The sequence below is a fragment of the Gracilinanus agilis genome, chromosome 1 (genome assembly GCF_016433145.1).
Source record: "Gracilinanus agilis isolate LMUSP501 chromosome 1, AgileGrace, whole genome shotgun sequence".
In the NCBI taxonomy this organism is placed as follows: domain Eukaryota; kingdom Metazoa; phylum Chordata; class Mammalia; order Didelphimorphia; family Didelphidae; genus Gracilinanus; species Gracilinanus agilis.
In genome coordinates this window covers 312,018,253-312,043,908 of record NC_058130.1, presented here as the reverse complement: position 1 = coordinate 312,043,908, position 25,656 = coordinate 312,018,253, and the positions used below count along the sequence as shown (strand labels likewise).

The following is a 25,656-nucleotide window of genomic DNA, read 5'->3' as shown; positions in this document are numbered from 1 at the left end:
CACAGGGTTTTGAAGTTAGAGGTCTTGGGTTTTAATCCTAGCTCAGTGCATCACAGCCACTTAATTTCTTTGAATTTTAATTTCCTTATCTGTAGAAGAAAGAGGGGATTGGACTAATCTCTAAAATCCTTTCAAGCTTTAAATCTGTGGTCTTAAGGAGTGGGCTTGTGCCAAGAAACTAGGTAGAGAAGATAAATAAGTTCCTGTTAATAACAGCCTACATTTACATAGCATTTTAAGGTTTACAAAGAAAATTCTTCACTTATGATAGCCCTATAAGGTAGGAAGTGCTGCATTTTACATATAAGGAAAGGGAATAGTAGTGAGATCCTGTAACTTTCCCATGACAATGCAGCTGGTAAGTGTCACAATGGCTATGTTTTCATTTTATTGTATTTTGTGACAGGTAGACAAATGTGGTACAGGTCCTTGACAGCTCTGAAATTCCTTGCCATCTCAGGATAAGTGCAGTACCTTGTCAGTGATTGTAATGATAGGGAAAGAGCTTGAGCTCCCAATTGGGTAAATGCCAGATCCATAAATCATATAGTAAAATGTTTAGTTGGAAAAACAAAATTTGTTGTCTGAAAATCAAACAATAGATTGGTTTTTGTCCTCTCGTTAATGAAAACAAGTAGTTTCCCACAGACCGCCATGCCACTGGAAAAGGGAACATTTCCTAGAGAACTTCTGCCCCCAAGTGAAAGAGGATTCCCTCCAGGAGGATGTCCTGGAGTTCTCCATTGCTGCTGCCACCACTGCTGCCCCACTTCACCTCTGAAGCTGCCATTTGCGGCTTTGTTGCTGAATTACTGCTGCCATCTGCTGGAACTATTTGTTGCTGTGGTTTCTTTTTATTTGGGACTAAGGAAATAGATGGGATTTGTGTTCAATCACTCTTTTTGTGAGTGCCAATTTTTCTCAAGGGCTAATCAACACATTTTCAGCTCTTTCATTCAAAACACCTCTTCTCTCAGCATCACTTTCCTAATGGTCCTTCCTACCCCAATGGAAACTCCCTCTGCCCTTGCTTCTAGTGGGTTAAGGCAAGCTTACTGGCAGCCAGTACCCAGGTCATAGTAATTATTTTGAAGCTTCAGGACTATATTCAAGGAGTTACTTAGTAACCCTGGAAGAGACAAGGTAGAACTGGTGATCTTTGCCTTGCATTTATGATATAATCAAGTGAGTATGACCTACTTTGTACTATGCACTATGCACTGTGCTGGGTTCTGGGAATACAAGGACAAAGAATTAAGCAATCCCCATTGCCAAGGAGCTTACACACTCAAATGGGAAAGAACAAGTACATATATAGGCATACACAGAATAAATACAAATAGAAAGTCATTAAATATAAGGTAGTTTGAGTAGGAAGTTGTAGCTGAGGGGTTAATAAAACTAATAATAGCTTGCATTGCTATAATGCTGTAAGAATTTGCAAAAAACTTTATATGTGTTATCTCATTTGATCTTTATAACAATTCTGTGATGTAGGTGCTGTTTTTATTATTCTCATTTTATAGAATCAGGAAATATAGAATACTATATAGAATAATATAGAAAAGCACTATTCTACATTAGTGCTTTAGATTACTGACTAGGTATATGTAGTGAATATGCCTTATAAAGTATTGTTTTAATATTGTAAAAGGACTAATCATGAAGGAAATCTTATTGGTAAAAAAACAACCAAACATGTTGTTCCAAGGGTCCTCAGCATTTACTTTTAGGATATATATTTTATTAAAATGTGTATGGTATTTTTCTTGTTTCCATAGAAGTAATTCTTATATATCATAAAATAGAAATATCACCTGATCCAGCAATTAGATCTACTATTTTATTAGCCAATAAATTCCCCAAGGTTAATGATTTTTATCTGTAGGAAGATCATCTGTTCAGCAAAAGTTCTTCCTACTTTAGGTGCCCACAGATAAAAGATATGTTTTCACAACATTGATTTCAAAGATTCCCTCAAAGAAAGTGAATCATTGTTACCTTTTTTTTTTCACTTCCCCAATTTTGGAATTTATTTTCTGTTGCTCATTAATACTTGGATTTCATGTAACATAGCTGGGTCATTATTAGTTACGCATACCATATATTATAATTCCTTTCTACAATGATATAATTTTATACACATTTATATGTCCAGAGCAGACAGTCTGTTATCTAGCACATATTAAGCACCTCCTTTGTGCCAAGCGCTGTGCTAAGTTATGGAGTTACAAAGAAAGGCAAACTCCTTCCCACCAAAGCCCCCAAAACAAAACCCCCAGAACTCTCTGCCAGACCCTGGAGTGGATATAGAGTTAGGCCCTATCCTTGCTGTCATAGAACTTAAAAGACTAGTGGAGTAAGTAATAAGGCACATACACTGATAATTAAATAATAAAAGAGCAGATAGTAATTCCATTAGAGAGATGGTGAACAAAAACAATTGTGAGATCTGAAGGGTAAAAGGTTGTTACTAAATCAGGGAAGGCTTCATGGAGAAGGTGACGAGAAGAATTCAGCAGGCAAAGTGAGAGAAAAGAAGATATTCTAGAAAAAGGAAATAACAATCAGAAAAAGCAGAAAGAAAAAGATGTCCTATGGAAGAAAGAATAATCTAGTTTAACTGGAACGTTTCAGGGAGTAGAATGAGATAAGACTGGAAATGCAGGGTAGCACAAGAATGAGAAAAGCTTTGAATATGAGCCAGAAAAATTTGAACTTGTCAGCCAAACCATTACACTACTCTCAGCAGAGAAATAATGTGTGAATAGACACAATATTTGAACAAAAAAAAAGAAAATTGTAGTGTAAGGATTTTATTATTTAACTGAAAAATGACTTGGTAAAGATTTCTGATTACAAACCTTTTTTTTTTTTTAACAAACCTTCTTAATCACCATCATGTCCTTGAAAACTTCTTTTCTATCATCTTTTTCTAAAAAAAGTATATCATAGGACTTTTTTCCTATTTTCTATGGAAAAGCTGAGTCTTATTTGTTTGTATAGGAACTGTATTTGCTGTCAAAAATAAAGTTAAAAGTATGATTTTGCTGCACAACCCAATTAAAAAGGTGACTCATAGGAATTGGTATAAACAGATTTTGGCATAGCTGAAAATTACTGAATAAGCCAACTTTTCTGGTTTACTTATGAATGAGTTTAAACTATGTTGGAAAAGAATGTATTAGCATATTAATAACATCCTTCTTCTATTTCCGACCATTCTCTTGGTCTCCCAAGTCTTTCACAGTCTTGGAATTATCTTTGATTCTTCTCTCTTCCTTACATCTCCTATGCAATCGGTTACCATCTTTTTTTCAGTTCTAACTTTGAAACACTTCTCTTATCTGCCTCTTCAAATTTGTTCTCCCTTATAACACCTCAGGATAAGGATGATTTCCACTTGTCAGTACTAACAGGCTTATTCAAATTCATACTTTCACTTTCTTGCTGTTATAACCCATCCCTCAGATTTTTAAAAAAATTTAACTCAATTTCCCTCACAATTGCATGTAAAAACAGTTTCCATCCTTTTAAAAGGAATTTTGAGTCTCAAATTCTCGCCCCCCCCACTGAAATGGTAAATAATCTGATACAGATTTTACATGTGCAATCATGTAAAACATTTATTCCTTTTGTGGAAGGAAACTTGAACAAAAAAAAATTAAGAAAAGGAAGTAAAAAAGTTTGCTTTGTTCTAGATTCAGTCTCCATCAGTTCTTTCTTTCTTTCTTTCTTTCTTTCTTTCTTTCTTTCTTTCTTTCTTTCTTTCTTTCTTTCTTTCTTTCTTTCTTTCTTTCTTTCTTTCTTTCTTTCTTTCTTTCTTTCTTTCTTTCTTTCTTTCTTTCTTTCTTTCTTTCTTTCTTTCTTTCTTTCTTTCTTTCTTTCTTTTGTAAAACACAAAACACTTAGTTTATTTTGAGAAGTTCAGATAGGAAATAGGAAGGACCAAAGTGAGAATATTACTCTAATATCGTATAGCTATACCTAAAATCCCAATCTTGACTAAAATTTCTAAAAAAAACCCAAATCTAACTGTCTTCAAGGATAGGTGTTTCTGCTTGAGCCAGGTCAGACCTAAACTTCTCTACACTGTCTACATAAAGTTATATTCGCTATCTAACTACCTATGCTAATCAATAAACATTAATCATCAACACACCTCCTTAAATCCAGTTTCCAAATCCCAACTGTCAAAAGTCCAACTGTCAGTCTGACAGAGTCAAAGATAGACAAGCCTCCTGCTCTCTAGAAATTCAGAGGAAAAAAAAGAGTCCTCTCTCTTAACTGTCTTTTTCTTAATCAGGTCCCCATCTCCTAGGTAATGGAATCTTGAACTCCTGGCTAACTCTTACTTACAAATGTTTCTGTTCCTACCTCTCTTCTGCCTCTTAAAGAGACAAAGGGAGAGATAAAGTAACTCCCTTTAACACTATTCATATCCTTTGATTCCATCAGTTCTTTCTCTGGAAGCAGATGACATGTTTATCATAAGTCCTTTGGGATTATTTTGGATCATTGTATAGCCAAGAATAGCCAAGCTATTGAGAGTATTCCTGTCACTGTGTACAATGTTCCCCTTGTTCTATTTAACTTCACTGTGTTTCAGTTCATGAAATCCAGATTTTTCTGAACTCCTTCTACTTATCATTTCTCATAACACAATAGTGTTTTATACTATAACTTAACCATTCTGCAATTCATGGTTATCCCCTCACTTACCAATTCTTTGCACCACAAAAAGAGCTCCTTTAAATATTTTTATACATATAAGTCATTCCCCTTTTTGTTTTTTATCACTTTGGGATACAAACCTAGTAATGGCTGGTGGTTCAGACAGCGTGTACTATTTTAGAGCCCTGTGGACATAAATCCAAATTGCTCTCCAGAATGGCTGAATCAATTTACAACTCTCCCAACAGTATATTAATGTCTCAGTTTTCCCATATCCCCTCTAAGTTTTGACATTTTCCTTTTCTGCCAATCTGATAGGTATAGGGGTCATATCTCAGTTATTTTAATTTTCATATCTCTAATTAATAGTGATTTAGAGCATTTTTTTGCATGATGAGCTTTAATTACTTTGAAAATTGCCTGTTCTCTTTTGACCATTTATAAATTGAGGATTGACTTGCATTCTTACACATTAGATTAATGTATATATTTGAGAAATGAGGCCTTTATTAGAGAAACTTGTAAAAAAGCTTTTACACCATTATGATTACTGCATGTTACTCTCCTTAATGCCTGGTTTAATTTCTGACTACTATATCCCCCAATTTGCCCTCCTTTTTATTAGCCCCACCCCCTTTTCTTATCTTTCCCCTCTTACTTTCCTGTAGGATAAGAAATTTCTCTTCCCTCTTGATTGTGTATATTCTTTTCTCATTGAACTAATTTTGATGAGAGTAAGTTTCATGAGTTCCCTTCCCCACCTCTTGCATCTTCCCCTTCACTGTAAAAGCTCTTTCATGCCTCTTTTATGTGAGATAAATGACTCCATTTATTTTTCACTTCCCCATTTTCCCAATGCATTCTTTTTCTTATGCCTTAATTTAACTTTTTATATCATTCCATCATATTCAACTCACAGCCTTGCCCTTTGTTTATGCCTAAAAATGCTCTAAATCACTATTAATTAGAGATATGAAAATTAAAATAACTGAGATACAACCCCTAAACCTATCAGATTGGCACAAAAGGAACAACTCCTTCTAAATGATCTAATAATTATAAAGTTCTTAGCAGTCATAAGAATCATCTTCCCACATAGGTATGTAAAAAGTTTAACCTTATTGAATGACCAGATTTCTCTTTCCTTTTTACCTTTTTATGCTTCTCCCAAATCTTGTATTTGAGAGTCAAAATTTCTATTCAGCTCTGGTCTTTTCATCAGGAAGTTTTGAAAATTCTCTATTTCATTGAATATTCATTTCCCCCCTCTCCCCTGAAATATTATGCTCAGTTTTTCCTGTATACGTGATTTTAAGTTGAAGTCCTAGCTCCTTTACCCTCTGGTATATCACATTATAGGCCCTCTGATCCTTCCATATAGAAGCTGCTAAATTTTGCATTATTCTGACTTTGGCTTCCTGATCATTTGAATTGTTTCTTTTTGGCTACTTGCAACATTTTCTCCTTGATCTGTGTGTTAGAATTTGATTAAAATTTTCCTGAGTTATCCTTTTGAGATCTTTTTCAGGAGATGATAGGTGTATCTTTCAATTTCTGTTTTACCCTCTGGTTCTAGAATGTAAGGGAAGTTTTCCTTAATAATTTCTTAAAAAGATAATTTCTAAAAATATAATTCTCTTTTTTATCATGGCTTTCAGATAGTCCAATAATTCTTAGATTATCTCACCTGGATTTATTTTCCTAGTAAGTTGTTTTCCAATGATGTATTTCACATTTTTCTTTTATTTTTTCCATTCTTTCAACTTTAGTTGTTTCTTAATGTCTCATGGATTCATTCACTTCCACTTGTTCAATTCTAATTGTTAATATATTATTTTCTTGAGTGAGTTTTTTTATCTCCTTTTCTATTTGGCCATTTCTACTTTCTTAAAGTAGTTTTTTTTCTCAGTGAATTTTTGTACCTCTTTTTCCATATGGCCAATTCTGCCTTTTAAGGAATTCTTCTTTTCAATGCATTTTTATATATCCTTTTCCATTTGGCCAATTCTGTTTTTTAAAGAGTTCTTTTCAGCAGATTTTTGTACCTCTTTTACCAATTTACCTAGTCTGTTTTTTAAGGTATTAATTCAGTATTTTTTGTGCCTCCTTTACCAGTCTTTTGACTCTTTTTCATGATTCTCTTGTGTCACATTTCCTCTCCCCATTTTTCTTCAATACTCTTATTTGATTTTTAAAATCATTTTTGAGTTCCTCCATTAATTCTTTTTGGGCTTGTAACTAATTTATATTTTTCTTGGAGGCATTAGATGCAGGAGTATTGACTTTGTATTTTGGTCTTCCCCATAACCTTTGTTGAGTTCCTTTTTTTGTTTGTTTTCTTGTTGCTCATTTTCCAACCTTTTTTTTTTCTTTTAACTTAAAAAATGTTAAATTAGTTTCCATAACTGTTTTGAAGGGAGTACTATTCCAAGCTTCAGGTTCTTTTTGCAGCTGCATTCACAGTTAACTCTGAAATCTATATGCTTTCAGTTCTTCCAAAGTGATATGATGTAAGGAGAGGTGTGTTTAATACTCTCCTGGCCTGTGCTCTGGTCTGTGAGTAACCACAAATATTTTTTCTGCCTTGGAACTATGACCAGAGTCTCCTGCTCCTCTGTGGCCTCGAGTGTTGTTATGTGCCAGTGCTCTTCCTCACCCTGGGATCCGGGACTGCCAACCCAATCTTCATATGGGCAATGCAACACAAGTCTTGCAACCAGAGCCAGCAAAAGAATCCTGTAATCTCCTTCTGAGCAGCTGTCCAACTCCCCCTAACCATCTGTGTCTGATAGCTCTGAAAGCCATTGCTACTAATTCAGCATCCCCTAAGGCCTTGTTGTGAAAGTGGGGACTGTCTTGGTATGCTGCTTTGCTTTCTACTTCCATCTGATGCAATATATCTTTCATGCTGGCCTTCCAAGTTGTTTTGGGCTGAAAAAATTATTTTACCCCATTTTTTGTTGGTTTTACTGCTCCAGAATTTGTTTTAAGGCATTATATAATAGTTTTTTCGAACATAATTTGATAGAGATCAGTTGGGTCTATGTTTTTTCTCTGCCATCTTGACTCCTGCCCCTAATCCCCATATAATTATTAATATGATATTTTCTATAGTCTGATAAGGAGAAAAACCTTCAAATGAGAGGAAGGGGAAAAAATGACTAATAGAACATTAAAAGATGGGAGAATTAAATAGACAGTAAGAAAACAATTAACTATATTTGGTTTCACATCAGACTCAGATAAACTACATCCCAGGAAATCATAGAATCAACAGATTTAGTTGTTGAGCCACTATTGCTTATCTTGAGAGACTATGGATAGCCAAAGAGATATTACCATACTGAAGAAGAACAAATGCTATGATTTTCAAAAAACAAAATAGAGTTGGTAACACAAACCAAAAGCCAATGAGTCAACAAACTAGATTCCTGGTAAAATCTTAACAATTTATTCTTAAAGATAGAATGAATATTTAGAAAGGGAAGTGTTGAGCACAGAGGGCCAGTATGGCTCTACCAAGAATAAGTCATGCCAGAATTCCTTTTTTGAATAGAACTAGACTGGTAGTTTGTGGAATGCTGCTTCTATGATTTACTTAGATTTTAACAAAGTAGTTGGCAAAGTATATCATGACACTTTGAAGATACAAGCTAGAGAGATATGTTTGGACTATCAGAAGGTTAGTTTCATTCAGAATTAATTAAATGGCAGGACAAGAAAGAATAATCATTAAAGGTTCAATATTAATTTGAGGGTTATTTGGCTCTATCCTGTTTAATATTTTTGTCAATGCCTTGAATGAAGACAGAGATGACATGCTTGTCATCAAACTGGCATATGACACAAAGCCAGCAGAGACAGTTAATAAGTGGAATGAGAGTTTAGGATCCCAAAATATCTCAACAGGTTAGAACTTGGAGCCAAATCAAATATGATGAAATTTAATGGGAATAACTAGAAAGTAATGATGTGACAGATGGAGTGCTGACCTTGCAATCAGGAACACCTGAGTTCAAGTCTACCTCTAATATTTACTAGCTATGTGATCTTCAACAAATCACTTAACCTCAGCTGATTCCCTAGAAATTACCTCCAACCTAGATTATAGCCCAGTTGAGATTGGAATTGATGGAAGGAGGGGCCACATTGGAAGTTCCCAATCCTAGTGAAATCATAATCCTTTTCATAACTGTTAAAGTGTAGAGTCCTGCACTTGGGTTCAAATAGTAAATTTGACAAGTACAATTATGGGGGTGATGTGGTAAAACAACCACTCATATGAAAAATATGTTTAATTTTACTGAACTATAAGTGTAATATAGTCAATGGCAGCTGAAAAAACAAATTCAGTCTTAGGTAACATTTAAAAAAGAATCACACAATTGGAATAATTTAATATCAGATAGCCACTTTAAAAATCTTTTCATAGTTGATTAACTGGAAATAGTGGGCCCATAAAAAGAAATGCTTTGAATAAATTATCCCTGTGAAAAATAAATTATAACTTGAGATTCCATGTGATTCCATTTGGAACATACATCCAGGTATAACTGAATTTATTCTGGTCACATTTTAATTAAAATGTGTCTCTCCTAATTAAAAAAATAATCAGAGTGTCTGGAATGGGAAAAATGAAAACTTTAGTCAGACCACACCTAGAATACCACATTCAATTCTAGAGACCACATTTTAGGAAGAAGCTAATGAAAATGGTGAAGATCATGTCTGATGAGTTATTTAAAGGAATTGGGAATAGTTAGTCTAGAGAAGAAAAGACTTAGAGGAATGATAATTTTCTACAGTGCCTTAATGGGCACTCATGTGGAAGAAAGCTCAGACTTATTCTGTTTGGCTATAGAAGACAAAATGAGGTGTCATGAGCAGAAGTTGTTGCAAAGCAGATTTTGGCTTCATGAAAAATAAAGCTTCCTGACAAAAGCAGGAAATATTGGCTTTCCTTCATGTTGGATATCCTACCACACCTTGATAATTGCTTGTTGAGGATATCACACCGAACATTTGTTTGGATATGGATTGAATTGGATTTTATCACCTGCATAGTAAAATTCAAAATCCTCTGTATAAGAGAAAATGCCTTCAGAAATTTAGTACTGTCCTACCAGATGTTAATTCATGTTATTTCCTTTCTGAGTACTCTTTGCTCTAAGCCAAACCAGACTATTCTCTACAGTCCCTGACCATACATTATATTCTCATACATTATAAATTCTTATCCAGATCTTCATTTAAACTGTAGGTAAACCAGATTTCAAGTGTATTTCTTGTAGGCTGTTGTTCTTGAGCTGTGCTTTTTGCCCATGCCTAAAATACCTTATGTTTGTCCTGTAAAACTCACCTTAAATGCTATTTTTTCAGGAAGCCTCCCTTAATCCCCTAACTGGTAAATGTCCCTTTCCCTCTGGCCTTATATTTTGTTTCATGATCCTGTAATGCATTTATCATATCATATAGATAGATATTTTTACTAGTATCTAATACATCCATATCCCTGGACTGTAAGCTCTTCAAGGGTAGATATATTTTTTTTAATTTAAATCTGGTACTTCCTTCAGTGCCTATAGTGATGTTCTAAGAATACCCAGTAAGTGTTTTATGAATGTTTTTTTGCATTATATTTATTGTAGTGTATGAGAAATCCTAATCTTATAGTCATCAGGGTGTTTTGAGCCTCTCTGTTTGGTGAATAGTGCAAACTTTCACTATGAATCTAAGTAATATATATATATATATATCTAATATCCATGTTTCACAGTCAAAGCAGAGTAAAGATGAAATTTAAACACTATTCATTACCAGTGTGACTTTCAGACTTCACTTCTGAATTGAATATACATACATCCTGAGCTTACTCCATTATAGTCCAGCTCCTGGCGTTGTATGTTTGGTCCTCCCCAAGATGGTAACATGTTATATTAACTTCTGCATTTTCTGTGACTGATAGTAAAAGTTAGCTAAGACCTAACTTGGTCTTAGAGAGGTGTATTTTCCTATGCTTTCAGGCCAAGGACAAGAGCATGATTGCTTGAGTTTGTTTCCCTATCATTGTTCCTTCATTAGGGGGAATGCAAAGTACTTTTTTTAAAATAAGGCTTTTTGTTGGTACTTTACAAGAAGTATGTCATTGAGCAAGTTGTGACTGATATTTGATAGTGAGATTTCTTAAATCTACCTTTCCCCTGTGGTCAATTTTTAAATCCAAACTCAATTTTTATTTTCCCCTTATTTTCTTATTTATTCACAGGTGCTTTTCAATGGGAAGAGTTAGAAGAAGATGTAAAGAAGAAGTTGAAAAATCCCAGTGATGTTTTAGGTGTAATTGAGAAGGTTAAATGTATATTGAAAACACCAGGGAAGGTAAATTAATTAACTCTAGTTTCTTTTCTCTTCTTTATAAAGAGTAGACAGTCTTCAGAATACTGTCAAGTACTAATGATACTTTCTTAAATCATGTTTTCATCTTTTTAGCATTTTAATAAAATAAGTCAAAGTCATTGTTCTTTATTTTTCAGTTTATTTACATATTAAAATCTAAACTCTTTCCCTTTAAGATGGTTACTCATGTCTTCTGACCCTTTTGATTATTTCCATAGAGTCAGAGAACAGACGTCTAAACTTTTAGAAAGGAGTTTTTATTCTTTAGTTAAGCTTTATTTTGAGAGATGATTTCTCAATAGAGTCAGGCCAACAATACTAAAGTGGGTCAGTTTGTGCATGTGTCTTTGTGCACATGTGTATGCCTATGAATGCACACAGGTACTATTTTTAAAAAATATTTAAAATTTTTTCTTTTTATTAAGAACTTGATAAAACCCAACAAACATAAGCATTTTGGCATATGAAGAACATAAAATGTGAATTATTTACACAATTTGACTTCTGTTAAGTACATTTTATTTTTATGTACATAATAAATTTAGTATATTAATTCTTAAACTGTCCCCCCTTATCTCTGCTTTCCTCTGAACCTTCTCTTCTCTATTGCACATCTAGCTTTATTGACACTTTCTCCTTTTCTTTTTTTTCTGTATTGCTATTATTAATCTTCTGTCTTCCCTCGCTCAAAAGCAAAACAATTCCCTCCCTGTAACAGATAAGCCCAATCAAGCAAAACAAGAGGAACAATAACAGCAGCAACATGAAAATTACTCATTGGCCATGTCTAAAATGTATATTTCCTTCCTGATCTTGTGTTTATCAGCTCTTTATCAAGAGGTGGGATGCATGCTTTGTCATCAGTCTTTTTGATTTATTGTATGTGCTACTGTCCTTTTCAATCACAAGTGGTCATTGTTCTTTTTGGCATTTGTAAGGCTTTCAGGATTGGTTTTCTTTAGAGTGTTGTAGACACTTGATAACTTGTCCTGCTTCTGTTCATTTAAATCTGAATTACTTCTTATCACCCCTTCTAAGTTTCTTACAGTCTCTTCCTTCATTTCTTCTGGCACAGTAATACTTCATTCCATTACTATCTCATCATTCATTCAACCATTCCTCAATTGATAGGCATATTCTTTATCTCTACTTCTTGGCTACCACAGAAAATACTATTATGAGTGTTTTTGTACACATGAGTCCCAGTATTGCACAGAGGATGCATAGATTAATGACTTTTGTGGTTTAGTTCCAAATTGCATTTAGAGTAGCTATACAGAGTCACAGTTCTACCAACAAAATGTATCAGTATGCCTATTTTCCCACAGTCCTTCCAACAATTGTCATTGTCTTTTTTATTTTTTTTTGTCATCTGAGCAGATCTTATATGTGAGCAGAACTTCAGAATTACTTTGTTTTGCATTTCTTTGATTATAAGTGATTTGAAACATTTATGAATTTGGTTATTGATAATCTGATTGTCTCTGGAGAATTGCCTATTTCTGTCTTTTACCCACTTATTTATTGGAGAATGGCTTTCATTTTTATATATTTCAATCACTTTTTTATATGTCCTGGACAAAAGATGTTTATGACAGAATTTTGCTGCAAATTTTTTCTCAAATATTTCTCTAATTTTAATTTAATTGACTTTGTGAAAAACTTTTGAGTTTGAGGTAATCAAAATTAGCTATTTTTATCTTTAGTGATCTCTGTCCTATGTCTGGTCAAAAATTCTTCTCATATCCATAGCTGTGAAAGGAATTTCCTTCCCATCTCTTCTAATTTGTTTATGTGACTTTTTAGTATAGATTACATATCTATTTGGTTTAAATCTAATTTCTGCTGGATTCTTTTCCAATTTCTCTAACAGATTTTATCAAATACTGAGTCATTACTCAGTGAAGGATATGGAGTTCTGTGGTTTATCAAACATTGTGCTGCTATTTTTAATTATTTCCTGGTCTTTTTGAACTAATATATTTTACTTATCAACTTTTCTATTCTTTAAATAGGGCCAAATAGCTTTTTTTAATCCTTACTTTCTATCTTAGAAGACTGGGAAGGGCTAGGCAATGGAAATTAAATGTCTTGCCCAGGGTCACACAGCTAGGAAATATTTGAATGTAGGACCAACCATTTCTGGGCCTGGCTCTCAGTCTACTGAGCCATCTACCCTAGAACCAAATAGATTTGATGATTATTTCCTTATAATATAGTTTGAGATCTTCTTTGAGATTCTAGACTCCCTTCCTTTGCACTTTTTTCATTATTTCTCTTAAGGTTCTTGATCGTTTATTCTGGCTCATACTGCTGGGCTTTGTGGTAATATATGGAAAAGCTAATGATTCTGTGGATTTACTTTATTTTATATCCTATTATTTTGCTTAAGTTATTATTTTGGTTTATTTATTTAGTTAGTTGTTTATCCATTTACTTATATATTTATTTGCTTGCTTGCTTATTTATTTTAAAATCCTTACCTTCCATCTTGGAATCAATACTGTGTATTGGTTCCAAGGCAGAAGAGTGGTAAGGGCTAGGCAATGGGAGTTAAGTGATTTGTTCAGGGTCATACAACTAGGAAGTGTCTGAGTCCAGATTTGAACCCAGGACCTGTCATCTCTGGGCCTGGCTCTCAATCCATTGAGCCACCTAGCTGCCCCCTGTTTCAATTTATTTTCAGTTGCATTTAGAGTTCCCTGAGAAGACCATCATTATCTATAAAAATGGATGTTTTTGTTTACTCTTTACCTATATTAATTCCTTCAATTTCCTTTCTTGTCTAATTGCTCTAGCAAGAATTTCTTAAACTATATCAACTACAAATGATTACAACAGATAACCTCACTTTACCTTTGGTTTTATTGAAAAGACTTTTTTGTGTTTCTCCATTACACTTTATGCTACCTATAGATTTTAGATAGATATTATTTATCATATTAAATAAAAGTCCATTTATTTTATGCTCTTAAAGTTAAAAAACACTGTGTATTGGTTTTTTATTTTATTATATCAAAAGCATTTTATCAAATTCTTTTTATACATCTATTGATATATGGTTTTTATTATTTTTATTTCTAATGTGGCCCATTATGTATCATTTTAAAAATACTGAACCAAATCTGCATTCCTGGTATAAATCCATCATGATTATAGTGTAAAATCTTTTAAATATATTGCTGTAATTTCTGTGCTAATATTTTATCCAGTTTACTATCAGTATTCACCTGGGATGTTGGTCTAGTTTTTCCTCTCTGCTTTCTTTCTCCGTAGTTTAGGTATGAAGTTCATATTTGTGTCCTAAAAGGAGTTTGGTAGGATTTCTTCTCTTTCTGTTTTATCAGATAGTCTTACATAATATTGGAATTAATTTTTCTTTGATTGTTTGATAGAATCCACTGGGATATCCATTTGGTCATCAATTTTTTATTTGGATTCACTTGTAGCTTGTTAAATTTCTTTTTAATCTGGATGTTTTGTACTTTTGTAAATATTCATCCATTTCAGTTATCATTTTTGTTGTTATCTATTTGGGTCAAATAGTTGGTAATGATTTCCCTATTTTTCTTCATTTGTTGTGAATTTTCTCTTCTGTGTTAATTTCATTTTAATTTCTTTTAATCAAATTAACTAACAATTTATCTGTTTAATTTTTTTCAGAAATTAAGATCCCAATTTTATCAATTCATTATTCTTTGGGGTTTCAGTTTTATTTATTCTTTGCTTTCAGAATTTCCATCTTTGTGTTTAGTTGGAGTTTTTACTTATTGCTTTTCTCGTTTTTAGTTGCATGTCCAAGGCACTCATCTGCATTTTCTCTCTCTGGTTGATGAAAATATTAAAATATGGGGCAGCTGGGTAGCTCAGTGGATTGAGAGCCAGGCCTAGAGACGGGAGGTCCTAGGTTCAAACCCGGCCTCAGACACTTCCCAGCTGTGTGACCCTGGGCAAGTCACTTGACCCCCATTGCCTACCCTTACCACTCTTCCACCTATAAGTCAAATACACAGAAGTTAAGGGTTTAAAAGAAAAAAAAAGAAAAAAAAAGAAAATATTAAAATATGTACATTTCCCCCTTCAGGACAGCATGGCTACATTTCAATTTTTTTGGTATTTTTTCTATTGTTGTCATTAATGAAATTCTTTCATGTTCCTACAGTTTCTTCTTTGACCTACCTATGTTTAGGATTCAATTATTTAGTCTTCATTTAAATTTTAATATTTTTCTTCAAAGGCACTTAAAGCTTACAACTGCACTAAAACTTTTCAGACACTATAAAAGAAACTCTTGGCACAGTGACTGATAAATAGTAAGTCCTTCATAAATGTTTGTTGATCGTCTCTTGATTGTTGTATATTGCACTTTTTCTTCTCTTTTTTCAGACAAAAAGGTGGTGAAAGAGAAGGATTGTGGCAATATTAATGATCTTTGTTTGAATAGATCTGCTTTCACTTCACACTCTCCATTCTTTCTTCTCTTTATCCAGACCTTGTCACTGGTTCTTATAATTTCTTTGCTTTTAATTCTTTCTTTATGGTTTATCCTATGAAGCAGAAGTTTGTTTCCTCTCCCAACTTTCTTTCCCATCTCTTCCCACGACCCTGTGAGTTTAATGTATTATCATAGCAAGCTTTTGTGGTATGTGTGTATGCCTGTAATTCATCCTCCTCTGTCCAGTTCAGATGAGAATGAGGCTTTTTGCCTACTTCCTCCACCCATTCCTGTATTTTGTATACATTGCTTACTTTTTACATCCTAATTATGAGACATAGTAAACTCTACACCATCTCCCCTCGTTTCTTCCCTAAGGTATTGCTTTTTCCTTCTTTGTTTTTTCCTTTCCCAAGACTATCAATATAGCACAACCCTCCCCTTCCCTGTTATTCTCACTTAATTTCCTCTTTGATTGTAAAATTCAGGAGCCTTTTCAAGGAACCCTTAACTCTCCTTTTAGAAAGTAAAACTTCACCATCATTTAGCCCCTTCCAATTGTCCAAATGTATTTCCTTTTTTTAGGCTTCTCTTTACTCCTATTGTCTGCATTTTAAAGTTTCTACATAGCTCTGGCTTTCTCAATAAAAATCAAGGAGCAGCTGGGTGGTTCAGTGGATTGAAAACCAGGCCTAGAGATGAGAGGTGCTAGGTTCAAATCTGGCCTCTGACACTTCCTAGCTGTATGACCCTGGGCAAGTCACTTACCCCTCATTGCCTAGCCCTTATTGCTCTTTTGCCTTGGAAATGATATTTATATCAATTCTAAAATAGAAGGTAAGGGTAAAAAAAAGAATGCTTAAAAATCCTTAATTATCAAAGATCCATTTTTTTCTCCTATGGGATTATGCTCATTCTTGCAGAGTAAGTTATTTTTTGCATGGGTCTTCATTGTTTATTTTTTGAAATGTGGTTTCCCAACATTGTTTCTCCTTTAGATTGTTGTAGCTTTAGCATCTTACATGAGTCTAAACTTTGTTTCCTTAGAGCTTGAAATCTTTCTTTCTTTATCTTTGGAGTATTTTTTGTAAAGTTTGAATTTTTGCTTTGGCACTTCTTCAAGTATTCATTTTGATGTTTCTTTTAGGAAGTGGTTGGCAAATTTCTTCTGTTTAAACTTTATCCTCTAGTTCAGTGATGGCAAAATCTTTTAGAGAAGGAGTGCTGGGCCCCACCCTCCCACCCCCACCCCACAGAGGGGAGGGAGAATGAGTTCCCATTGGGCTGCTGGGTGGAGGGTTGGGTGAAGTGAGGAATGTCCTCAACAGGTGTGGAGAGGGGGAGGGAAGTGGCCCGAGCACTTTGCTTCCCTACAGCTCTGCCACCTGTGAGCCACCCACCTTAACCTCTGTGCACTTCCTTTGAGCCCAGAGGAATGGATGATGTGAATAAAATGTCATCGGGCACAGTGGGGAGAGGGAAGAGAGCAGCTCTACCTGAGTCTCTCTGCCTTTCTAGTAATGAACTTGGGGTGGGGGAATTTGGGGGATGGTGCAGAGGGGAGGGCAGTCATGTGCCTACCAAGAGCCCTCTACATACCATCTTTGGTACCTGTGCCATTGGTTTGCCATAACTGCTCTAGTTTATGATTTCATGAAATAAAGCTTCAAGAGCATAGTCATGGTTTTCAAGGAATATGATTATTATGAAATTATTTCCCTTTCATCTTTCTCCTTGTTCCTTTATTTTTGATAGTTGATACTTTATGTTTTCTTCCATTTTTTCCACTTTTGTCTTTGTTCTAAGTTTGGAGGAGTTGATATAATTATAAATGTGATTTAAGAGGCTATATAGAATTCATTTTTGTACAAACTGTCATAAAATTCTTGTGTATTTTAAATTCTGGTCCCAGTTAGAGGAACATTCTATAAACAACATTGAAGGACAAATTTATTAAATTTTTTGAAATGTACTCTATGTAGTCTTTAGTTCTGTAACAAACAAAATTAAGTAAGACTGAGGAAAAGATAGACTCTGTTCTGTGGTATGCAGAAGTCATAAGCTCACAGATCTAGTGCTGGAAGGGACCTCAAAGGTCATAGTCCAGCCCTGTCATTTTTATAGAAGAGGAAGTTCTCCAAGGTCACACATGTATACAGCATCTAAGGCAGGATGTGATTTTGGTCCTCTGGCTCCTGAGCCAATTTTTTCCAATGTTCCATTGTTACCTGAAAGGAAAAATATATGTGCTTTTGCCTTTGACTACATTTTGCAAATTGTTTCTATTATGCTTGCCGACTGTTATTTAAGCTTCAAAGTTGTTAGTTTGCAGACTTAGAAACAGCAGGAGGACTTGATTAAGAATCTACATGTTTGTTTTCCAACTGAGGAAAAGGGCATTTGTCTGTTTCTCCAACAAAGAAGTTTGGGATAGGAGAGAGTTCTTTTTCTCTCCTGTTGTGTTGGCTACAGATAATGGCTAATAGGCTAGGACAGAGATGACAAACATTTTACAGACTGTGAGCTGGGTCCTGTCCACCCCACCCCCGAAACCACATGCTATGCCCACCCCCCTGACCAAGTGCCACAGCCCCCCATCACTTACCCCAGACAGGGGAGGGAGAAAGTACTCCCATTGGGTTGCTGGGCAGAAGGGCAGGAAGGCTTGGTGAAAAGGGGGAAGGGAACAGCTCAGTGTATGTGCCCTCTTTGGCACACACCCCATAACGTTGCCACCGTGGAGCTAGGGCATATGGCTAACTGCAATCGTTAGCCATAATCCAATTTAAGCAATTTGCAGCAGAGTTTGTGTAGATCATCTTCTACAACTTGAGAGCAGAAATTCTTAAATTTTAGGGGGTCATGGATTTGTGATCAACTGAAAACCTGAGGAACTGTTCTCAGAATGTTGTTGTTTTTTTTTAACCCTTACCTTCTGTTTTAGAATCAGTACTGTGTGTTGGTTCCAAAGTAGAAGAGCAATGAGGGCTAGGCAATGTGAGTTAAGTGACTTGCCCAGGGTGACACAGCTAGGAAGTATCTGGGGTCAGATCTAAATCTAGGACCTCCTGTCTCTAGGTCTGGCTCTCAACCCACTGAGCCATTTAGCTTCCCCTTTCTCAGAATGTTCTTTAATGCATCAAATAAAATACATAGGATTGTAAAGGATACCAATCATATTGAAATAAAGTTATAAAAAATTTTTTAAAATCCAAAGACCCCAGTTTAAGAATCAGTGCTTTAGAATAAGTTGTTTATTAATATCTACAGAAATATTTATCTGCATTCTGTTCTTCACACACCACTCCCCCTCCCCCCCACACTATTTGACTTGAAGTATCTGTGCCAGGAGGTTGACTGGTTATATTGAAACATAATCCTTATATTTGTGAGGAGGAAGTAGTGCCTTTAAGTCTGAACACTCAACTAAACTTCAGCCTGATATTGAATGAACAGTGCACTAATGTGAGTTATCATGGAGCCTAATGACTTGTCAACTTCATAGGATAATACTTAGGCAAAGTGAATTCATTCTTAAGAGTCCTTTGAAGCCTCTAGATTGAAAGTACTATATGATTACAAAGTACTAAGATCTTGTCCTCCCTCTTGTACTTGGGGATTTATTTTCTTACAATGAGGAAGGAAGAAAAACACTTTCCACCCCCTCTTCCTGAATTTTCCTAGGCTGAGGCAAATTAGCCAGCTGTCACCAGGAACCAGGACTCTCTGTCCTCTGACTGAGCCAGCTAGCTGAAGCCCTCTCTTCACCTTCCTCCCCTATCTCCTTCATCCCCCTGGTCCCATACACACATTAGTATGTATGCTGATCCTGTGTGTAGGAAGCTGGGGATTAGCCTAAGAGAATCTGAGCCTTGCTGATGTCTAGTCTTGACACTGGCTTCCTTTCTGGGATGTTTGTCAGTTCTACATTGGCAGGGTAGGCCCAATCAGTACCGCTCTGCTTTCAAAAGCAGTTATTCCTTTGACTGTCCTATAATTCACATTGTGCCATCCAGATTGATTTTACCCATACTGCTTCACCTTTCACCTTAGTGGACAATGGATTTCATTTTTATTCCTTTTTCCTTTTTTTTTGTTTAGTCAACCTCACTATAAAATAAAACAATATAATTTTGAACATTAACAGCAATTTATACATAAATAACATTAGTTATGTATGTATATATACGATATTATGTAATGACTGACTTCATCTACTTATTGCACTTTTTATTACTGTATTTTTAACATTCTTGTAATCTCGGTAGCTACATTTCTCATGCTAGTTGTTCTACTTTCCATGTTCTTCATAGATGCGTTCATAGCTCTCAGTTTATCAGACCAATACAGTGCTTCATTGTATTAATGCCCTTCAGCTTGGTTAGCTATCCATTTAGCATTTGGCATGTTTCCGGTTTTTCACTATTATGAATGATTATCATAAAGATCTTTGTACAAAAAGGTTCTTTTTTTCCTTTTTAAAATTATTTCCTTGGGCTGTATTCCAAATAGTGGGATTAATAGGTCAAAAGGGACGATCACTTGCATTGCTCCAGTTACATTTCCAGTTGCATCTCACTCTATTGCTATTTTCCAGAAAGAATATATTAGTTTGCATGGCCATTGGCAGCATATCCTAACCTTGTTTTAACTCAGTTTGGCCTGTTTCCCCTTTATTATTTTTTTTATTTTTGCTAATTTTATTAGAGTAAGTTAATACTTTATAGTTCTTTCAGTTGGCATTATTTTAATTCTTTGGTTGAACTTCTCCCCAAGTGTTTATTTGGTATATGCTTCCCCTTTGGGGAGATTGTCAGTTTATATCAGTTCCTCATCTGTAAAATTGGGAAAAAAATATTTGCCTTCCCCACCTTGCAGGATTACTATGAAGAAAGCACTTTTTGCACCTTGAAAGATTATGTGAATATGAGCTATATATTGCTTGATTCTCAATTCTCATACTTGCTAAAGAAAAGCGTGCACGTGTGCGTGTGTGTGTGTGTGTGTACATGCCTGATGGGAAACAATGATGTTTTTTCATTTACAACCATATGATACTCTCTAATCTTTATGCTATTGAAAATATTTTTGCATTGAAAAGCAATAGTTGTAGGGAGTACTGTGATAGGTAAAAGAAGCTCTCAAGATCAATTTGCTTTTATCTTTTCTTAAATTGTAGATTCTGTGACTGCTCTTTATATAAGAATTCACATTTTTAGAGTGATTTCAAGCCACATTTTATTAGTTATTCTTGTGAGATAAACTGGCATTCGCTTTCCTTGAAAATTGAGATACAGACATGTTACTCTAATAAATCAGTTTCAGGATTAAGCAACTTGATTCCTCTATGATAGGCCATTGCTTAGCTCATTGAATTTTGTAGCATTGGCTTATTAATATGTATAGATTTCTAATATCTTTGTTGATGATGTAATTACCACAAAAACTATACTAACATGTGACATAAGTTTGTTAGACATGAAGAATGGATTAGATTAGTGGCTCTCAAATTTTTCTACATTGGAGAACCAACTCATTGTCATAAAATTCTCTAAAATTATTTTTAACGCCTTTTAATAGATATATGGTTTGCTTAAAAAATAGACTTGGGGTGTTTCAGGATTCCTTATTTGAGAAACACTGGATTAGATAATTTCCAAGATCCTATACAGTTCTAAAAGACTCAAAAATGGACAAAGAGTTTATAGTAATTCTGTATCTCGTTCAAAATAATCAAGGTTACTGTACAACATGATTTTTCTTGTGTCTTCTTTTTTTGTGCCTCCTAGATGAATTGCCTGAAGAATTGCAGATCCTATCAGGCCAAAAGGCCCCTCTGGCTTTATAATACTTCTCTCAGGTTTTTCTTTAATACACCCATGCTCGCTGATGTTATCTTCAAAATCCAAGGTACAGTATGCTTTCCAGCTGTCCAAATGAATGTGTTCGTTTCTTGCTTCTTGTACCTCTTCTCTATCATTTGCAACTTTGGCATTTTTAGAATAGAACAATGATTATGATCAAGTGCAATGAAATCTTTTAAGGAAAATATATTTTACAAAGAGGTAATGTTTGCTATGTTTTGCCAATCAAACAGCGTTTATTAAATACTCACTGTGTGCCATATACTGTGAGGATTCTGGGTATACAAAAAAAATCCCTTGTCTTCAAAGAGCTTACCTCCTGTTGCTGGAGACAACATTTACACATTTACTCATATACGAAATAAATAAGTTATTTAAGAAAATTGATGGAGTCATTAGCCAGTGGATGATCCAGGGATCAGAATAGGCCTCATGTAGGAAGTCACTTTTGATCTGAGGTTTGAAGGAAACTAAAGATTTTTAGAAAAAAGGATCAGGAGAGAGTGCATTCCAAGCATTAGACACAAGCTTTGCAAAAGCCTAAAGCCTAGAGATGGAGTGTCTCCTGAAAGGAGCAGCAGAAAGGCCAATTAACTAGATTATAGGATATCTGAAGCAGAGTAATATCTAATATGGCTAGAAAGATGGATTGGATCCAGATTATGAAGGACTTTAAATGCTAAATAAAGGAGTTTATATTTGACTTTAAAGGTATTGATGAGTTTAATTGAGACAACAATGCACTTATCTTTGAGTATGTTATACTTATTTTGTTTATATTTATATATGCACAAATTTCCTTCCCAATAGAATTCAAGCTCTTTGGAGGGAGGAACTCTTATACTGTGTTTTCATATTCCTAAATCACTGACATATATCAGGTTCTTAAATACTTATTAATTGATTAGCTGAGTGAGTAACCTGTGGTTAAGAATATAATTGTATATAAACACATTTTAATAAAAAATTTTAAAAATTAAAAAAAAAAGAATATAATTTTGGAAGCTGTGAAGGGGATGAATTGAAGAGAGGAGAGACTTTAGACAGGGAGACCAGTTAAGAAGCCATTTGTAGAGGCCTGGAAAGAAGTGATGAGACTCTGAAACAGAGTGACAACCATGTGAGTGGAGAGAAGAGGAAAGATGGCAGATGTAGAGGTAGAATCAGTAACACTTAGTAACTGATTGCCTTTGTTGGGGGAGGGAAAGTGAGTTGTGAATTTCTTGAAGATTGAAAACCTGGAAGAGTAGAAGTAGTGGTACCCTCAGCAACAGTAGAGAAGTTTGGAAGAGAGCAAGTTTGAGGGAAAAGATACTGATTGGGGGTTTTATTATTTGACTTTGCTTGTTCATTTAAAGTTGTTTTTTTTTCCATCTGAAACTTCACTTACTTCACTTTTATGCTTATTTTAATCAATTCTCTTCTTTTTTCATTGAAAGTAAATATCCATGACAAGGTTATTTTTATGCTATAACCACAACAAAATAAACTTTTCTTCTTATTTCTATAGGAAAGAAACACTTCCTGTATCTAATAAATTTTTGTGATCATGAATCATTAGTGTAATATTAATAGTACTGGAGCTTTCCATAAATTGAAAATGTAATCATTAAAATTAAATTGGAAGATTGAGAAAACATAAATTCAATAAGGAAGGTTAAAAGTATTTGTATTATATGCTTAAGTTAGATTTTGAAATTCTGATAAAATCAAATGTGTTTTTATTAAGACGGAAAGGCCAAATATAAATTTTGTATAAAAGGGAATATAGTATAACTAATATAAACCTTTAATTTTGAGAATCACCCTCCAGAGACTTTAATTTTACCTTAAGTTTTGTCATTTACCAAGATAAATATAAATTTGGCAAGTTTCCAGAATGCAGCTCGCCAAGCTGCTGTCATCACTCTACATAATGTGGGCCAGTCATACCAAAAATAATTCAGTAAGAACATCGTTGAAGTAATAGCTCCTTGCAGAAAAGCAAGGAATGGATCACTAACCTCTAGAAGCCTCTTCTAGGAAAGGAATCATCTTACTCATAGCTACAAATAATAAATGCAATTCCCCTTCTGGGGTCTAAGTCAATATCTTATATTTATTTAAGTTTTTTCCTTAAATGATTAGTTACATTCCATACATAGCCTCACAAAGAGAGTATAACATTTATGTTATTTTTAGAAATATTATATTCCAATATAAAATAATATGGTAATCCAGCTTATTCTGTGAATAATAGAGAAGCATCTCTCTGATGATGATGATCTGATTATTTTGCAAAACGAAGAACAAGAGTCTTTTTTTTTTTTGTTTTTTCTTATGTCCTGATATGTATGTTTATGCTATTTCCTGGAATTAATTAATTTGAATACTATTGCCTCTTTTTTCTCCTCCTCACAAAAGATGATAGTAATTATTGTGAAGTTAAAAGATTTTGAAGATTGAAGACATAGTCAGGAAGAGTGCTGGCTAGCATGTATCTTGTGTATCATTATTTGCAAGTCTTGCTTAAGAAGCATTAATGTGAAACATTGTATTTGAAGCTTAAACAAGATTCTAGGCTAATTCAGTTCAATAAGTTATTAAGCCCTGACTATGTACTGAGTCCTGTAGATATAAAGACAAAAATGAAATAGTCCCCTGACCTCATGTTTATGTTTTGAAGAGGTACAGCATGTATAATGATAAGTAAATATTAAGTAGCAAAGTGATATAAAGTAATTTGGGCAGGAGGAAGCACTTAACTTGGAACATCTGGAAAGGCCAGGAATGGAGGTGGCATCTGAGTAAACACTGTTAGAAATTCCAAGAGATGCAGATGAGGAGAGAGAGCATCCTAGACAAGAGAGACAGACTGGGTACAAAGTCCTAGAAGCAGGAGAAAGAATGTTGCATATGGGGAACAGCAAGTAGACCAGTTTAGCAGAAACAGAAAGAGTTTGAACAGGAGTGATGTGTAATTAACTTGGAAAGACATACTAGAGCCAGATTGTGAAAGGCTTCAAATGAGAAAGGGATGAGTTTGGCCATAGGGAGGTACTGGAGCTATGCGATCACTATTTTACTTCGGTATTATGAAGGTAGCATCAGTGTGGAGAATGAATTAGAAAAGGGAGAGGCTAGATAAAGGGAAAATCAGGAGACTATTGCCATCGTCCAAGCAAGGAGCAGGGTGGTTTTGATGTAAGTGGTGGGAGGGGGCAGGAAGGTGTGAGAGATATGGAAGTAGAGTTAACCGTACTTGACATCTGATTAGTAATATGGAATGAAGGAGAGTAAAGCAGAGAGGGTGACTGAAGTTGCAAATCTGGAAGATTGGAAGGATGATGTTGCTCTTAAAAAAAATGGCAAATTTTTAGAGTAGAGGTAGGTTTGGGGAGAAAGATAATGAGTAATATTTGGACATGTTGAGTTTGAGAAGCAAATGGGGCATCAATTTGCAGATGTCCAGTAGGAATTTAGTATTAAATTTTCAGAGTTCTTTAATGATAGGTAATAATGAAAGTGTTAGAACTGATGAGATGTTTAACACGAGAGTGTAAAAAGTGAAGAGAAAGTGGGCTCAGGTTCAGGGTATTTGGACAATGATCTAGGAAAGAAGAACAAGTAATAGGAATCATTTAAGTAGAGAGGAGTCATTGCAAAGAGTGAGCATTGCCATTTTTTTTTCCAAAGGAAGATTTGCCTTCTCTCTCTCCCACCTCACCCCTCCCCCAATTTAGAAAGCAAGAAAAATAGACTCCCTGTTAAAAATATGTGTGTGTGTGTGCACGCGCGCATAAGCAAAATAAATTTCTGCACTGGCAATGCCCAAAAAATTATATCTCAATCAGAGCCCATCACCTCACAGTCAGGAAATGGGTAGCGTGTTTCACCATGAATCTTCTGGAGTAAGGGTTGGTTTTGTGATTTTCAGAGTTTCTAAGCTGATTGTCTTTACAATATTGTTGTTATTGTATAACTTACTCTCCTGGCTCTGCTCACTTCACTTTGTATCAGTTCATATGTCTACCCAGGTTTCTTAGAAACCATTTCTTTCTTCATTTCTTGTAGTACAATAACATTCCATCATATTCATATATCATAACTAATTTAGCCATTCCCCCAACTACTCAGTTAGCCATCCCACCAAATTGGTGGTAACCTAAGTGTTTTCCAATTATTTGTGACCACAGAAAGGATTCCTGTAAATATTCATACATATGGGTCCTTTTCCCTTTTGTATCTCTTTGAGGTACAGACCTAGAAGTGATATTGCTGGGTTAAAGAGTATGAATATTTTCTATT

General features: G+C 34.7%; 1 protein-coding gene across 1 annotated transcript in view; it reads left to right on the top strand.

Moving 5' to 3' along the window:
* RHOBTB3 (Rho related BTB domain containing 3) overlaps positions 1-25,656 on the top strand; it is a 91,345-nt gene that overhangs the window by 40,386 nt on the left and 25,303 nt on the right. The window contains exons 7-8 of the mRNA XM_044662712.1: positions 10,940-11,052; positions 21,295-21,415. Coding sequence (XP_044518647.1) covers positions 10,940-11,052; positions 21,295-21,415 — 234 coding nt within the window. The remainder of the gene's footprint in view (positions 1-10,939; positions 11,053-21,294; positions 21,416-25,656) is intronic.